General features: G+C 44.6%; 1 protein-coding gene across 5 annotated transcripts in view; it reads left to right on the top strand.

The window, feature by feature from the left end:
- LOC126397704 (guanine nucleotide-binding protein G(olf) subunit alpha-like) overlaps positions 1 to 2,423 on the top strand; it is a 21,761-nt gene extending 19,338 nt beyond the window's left edge. For 4 of the 5 annotated variants that reach the window (XM_050056639.1, XM_050056638.1, XM_050056641.1 and 1 more), the window contains 5 exons: positions 668 to 726; positions 826 to 946; positions 1,049 to 1,185; positions 1,320 to 1,387; positions 1,731 to 2,423. In XM_050056639.1, coding sequence (XP_049912596.1) covers positions 668 to 726; positions 826 to 946; positions 1,049 to 1,185; positions 1,320 to 1,387; positions 1,731 to 1,877 — 532 coding nt within the window. In that variant the 3' untranslated portion in view covers positions 1,878 to 2,423. The remainder of the gene's footprint in view (positions 1 to 667; positions 727 to 825; positions 947 to 1,048; positions 1,186 to 1,319; positions 1,388 to 1,730) is intronic. The other variant, XM_050056640.1, reaches the window with a different exon arrangement.
- The last annotated feature ends 1,373 nt before the right edge of the window (positions 2,424 to 3,796 follow it).

The following is a 3,796-nucleotide window of genomic DNA, read 5'->3' on the forward strand; positions in this document are numbered from 1 at the left end:
CTCCTCCTCTCCTCTCCTCCTCTGCACTCCTCCTCCTTCTCTCCTCTCCTCCTCTCCTCCTCTGCACTCCTTCTCTCCTCCTCTCCTCTCGTCCTCTGCACTTCTCCTCCTCTGCGCTCCTCCTCTCCTCCTCTGCGCTCCTCCTCTCCTCTCCTCCTCTGCACTCCTCCTCCTCTCCTCCTCTCCTCCTCTGCGCTCCTCCTCTCCTCTCCTCCTCTGTGCTGTCGGCATGAGCCCGAGACATGACCGTTTGCTTTTCAAAGACACGTGGACATGTGACAGTAATGTGGCGTCTGTCTGGGCTCACAGGGAGCAGCTGGTGAACCTGGATCAGAGAGTCGGAGGGAGACGGTGTGACCAGATCACTTGTTGTTAAACTTGATGGTGTGTCGTTGCCTCAGTTCGTCCGACTGTACGACAGGTTTTAATACTTTACTCTCACAACAGTCACTCGTCTCCTGTCTGTCCACGAGGACAGCTCACAGGAAGACGTGATGCTGGACGCTCACTTTGAAACTGTGGTGACTGAGACGGGGGACGCCGAAGAGGGAGGGGCAAAAAAATAACAACAGGAGTTAAAAATATGAACTGTTTCAAATGATGCTGCCTAACACACCTGTCTGTCTGTCTGTCTGTCTGTCTGTCTGTCTGTCTGTCTGTCTCTCAGCATGTTTGATGTGGGTGGTCAGCGAGATGAACGCAGGAAGTGGATCCAGTGCTTTAATGGTGAGACAAACTGTCAAACCCTTTTGACGACCTGTCTCACTGCTCACGTGACGCCTGTCATCTTCCTGTCTGTTTCTGATGACCTGTCTCACTGCTCAGATGTGACGGCCATCATCTTCGTAGCAGCAAGCAGCAGCTACAACATGGTGATCAGAGAGGACAACTCCACCAATCGGCTGCGAGAATCTCTAGACCTCTTCAGATCCATCTGGACCAACAGGTGCTCTCGTCAACCCTCTCTGCTCTGTGATTGGCTATATTCAACCCTCTCTGCTCTGTGATTGGCTGTATTCAACCCTCTCTGCTCTGTGATTGGCTGCAGGTTTCTGAAGACCATCTCAGTGATCTTATTCCTGAACAAACAGGATGTGCTCGCTGACAAGATTCTGGCTGGAAAATCCAAACTGGAGGATTACTTCCCTGAATACAACAACTACCAAGTACCTGCTGAAGGTACAGGTAAACACATAATACATGTCTGTGTGTGTGTGTGTGTGTGTGTGTGTGTGTGTGTGTGTGTGTGTGTGTGTGTGTGTTAATACTACATATATACGTGTCCACACCCGCTGACGTCTCTGTCCATCTGTCTCCAGCTGTCCCAGACGCTGATGAAGACCCCCGAGTGACCAGAGCCAAGTTCTTCATCAGAGACGAGTTTCTGGTAAAAACAAAATGATGATGATGATGGTGGTAATGGTGATGGTGGTGATGATGATGATGATGATGATGATGATGATGATGATGGTGGTGGTGATGATGGTGATGATGATGATGGTGGTAGTGATGATGATGGTGGTGGTAGTGATGATGATGATGGTGGTGGTAGTGATGATGATGGTGGTGGTAGTGATGATGATGATGGTGGTGGTGATGATGATGAAGAATGTGTTTTACAGTTCTCTTTGAAACTATTGATACATGGTTCTGTGATATGGATCCAGTTTGAGTGAATTATTGTCTCTGACCTGTCTGTCTGTCTGTCTGTCTGTCTGTCTCTCTCTCAGAGGATCAGCACAGCGAGTGGTGATGGGAAACATTACTGTTATCCTCACTTCACCTGCGCCATTGACACCGAGAACATTCGGCGCGTCTTCAATGACTGTCGTGACATCATCCAACGCATGCACCTGCGGCAGTACGAGCTGCTCTGATTGGCCGATGCAGAAGCTGATCTGATGTCTTATCAATACTGATAGATCCTGATCGATTTACTCTTTCTCTGTTCTGTCACAGACATTTATCACTGCAGCAGCTATTGATCGTGACAGACTCGGAGAATGTGTCTTTTTTGTCCGCTGTGCCCGTCTGGTGCAGGGGATTGTGGGTAGTGTAGTTCTGTCAGTTGAGAGGAGCACAGGATGTTTAGTTTCCTGTCGTTGCCGCGGCAACAGTCATATGGGACAGGTTTAGAAAAGTAAAAGCTTACAAAGGCTCAAAAACAAAATTTGAATTTAAATATATTTTTTCATGTTTCTGAACTTGTTACAGTTTATTATTATTATTATTGTTAATCTTTTCCCTGATTGGCTGCCGTACAGTCTGATGTCACTTTATGACTGAATTAATACCTGGAAGATCAGATTGATGTGTCCTGGCGTGACTGTAGATTTATTTCTGTCCTTTCTAGAGTTTCTTAGTGAGTTTGATTCAACATGAAACATGACATGATATAAATATATATATATGATCCTACACACATAAATATTTACTGCTCAAAAACCTGAAAATTATATTAAAGTTTTTTTGTCAAACTTGATTTCTTGTCTGTTTTTTAAACCTCAGGTGTCTCCATTTATACTAAATATATATAATATATTATATAGAACTGTGCGTTTGCTACATAATGTTTCTGTCCCACAGTGACGTGATGTCACACCTCTGATGTGGCTGATCAGTGAATATTGATCAGTGTATCTTTGACCACATTTAACTAATCACATGTTCAACTGGTCTGAAGTTTAAAACAGGCACTGTTCATTTGCTTTAATCTTTTATTTTACTCTTTAGATGTAACTTTTTAATTAATGAATTAATTCATGTCACTTTTAGCAAACCAAACAAACTGAAAACAACCCATAATTTGTTATTATTCACATTTGACCCATGACACCACTGATGTCACTTCATTCAGAGACGTTAAAGATAAAAATATTAATAACCCATCAAGCCTTGCTGTGATGTTTTACACATCTAAACTTGAAAACGCGTAGACTTCAGAGAGCTATAAACAAAATACTTATCATCGCAGGGCCAGCTCCAGACTTCTGGAGGTCCCTCTCGTTGTAATGTGATGCCTGAACTGACAGATGTGTATTATATTGATCGGTTTAATGTACAAATCAGCATGTGAAGACCGACCAGCAGCAACACGGTCTGTACATAGGGCGATGCATCAGCAGCACATACAGACTGGTACAGGTACGTACAGACTGGTACATACAGACTGGTACAGGTACGTACAGACTTACAGGTACGTACAGACTGGTACATACAGACTGGTACAGGTACGTACAGACTGATACATAGAGACTGGTACAGGTACGTACAGACTGGTACATACAGACTGGTACAGGTACGTACAGACTGGTACATACAGACTGGTACATACAGACTGGTACAGGTACGTACAGACTGGTACAGACTGGTACAGATACATACAGAGTGGTACAGACTGGTACATACAGACTGGTACAGACTGGTACAGATACATACAGACTGGTACATACAGACTGGTACAGACTGGCACATACAGACTGGTACAGGTACGTACAGACTGGTACATACAGACTGGTACATACAGACTGGTACAGACTGGCACATACAGACTGGTACATACAGAGTGGTACAGGTACGTACAGACTGGTACATACAGACTGGTACATACAGACTGGTACAGACTGGCACATACAGACTGGTACGTACAGACTGGTACATACAGACTGGTACAGACTGGTACATACAGACTGGTACAGACTGGTACATACAGACTGGTACATACAGACTGGTACAGACTGGTACATACAGACTGGTACAGACTGGTACATACAGACTGGTACAGGCACGTAAGTAC

Source organism: Epinephelus moara, chromosome 11 (assembly GCF_006386435.1).
Source record: "Epinephelus moara isolate mb chromosome 11, YSFRI_EMoa_1.0, whole genome shotgun sequence".
NCBI lineage: Eukaryota > Metazoa > Chordata > Actinopteri > Perciformes > Serranidae > Epinephelus > Epinephelus moara.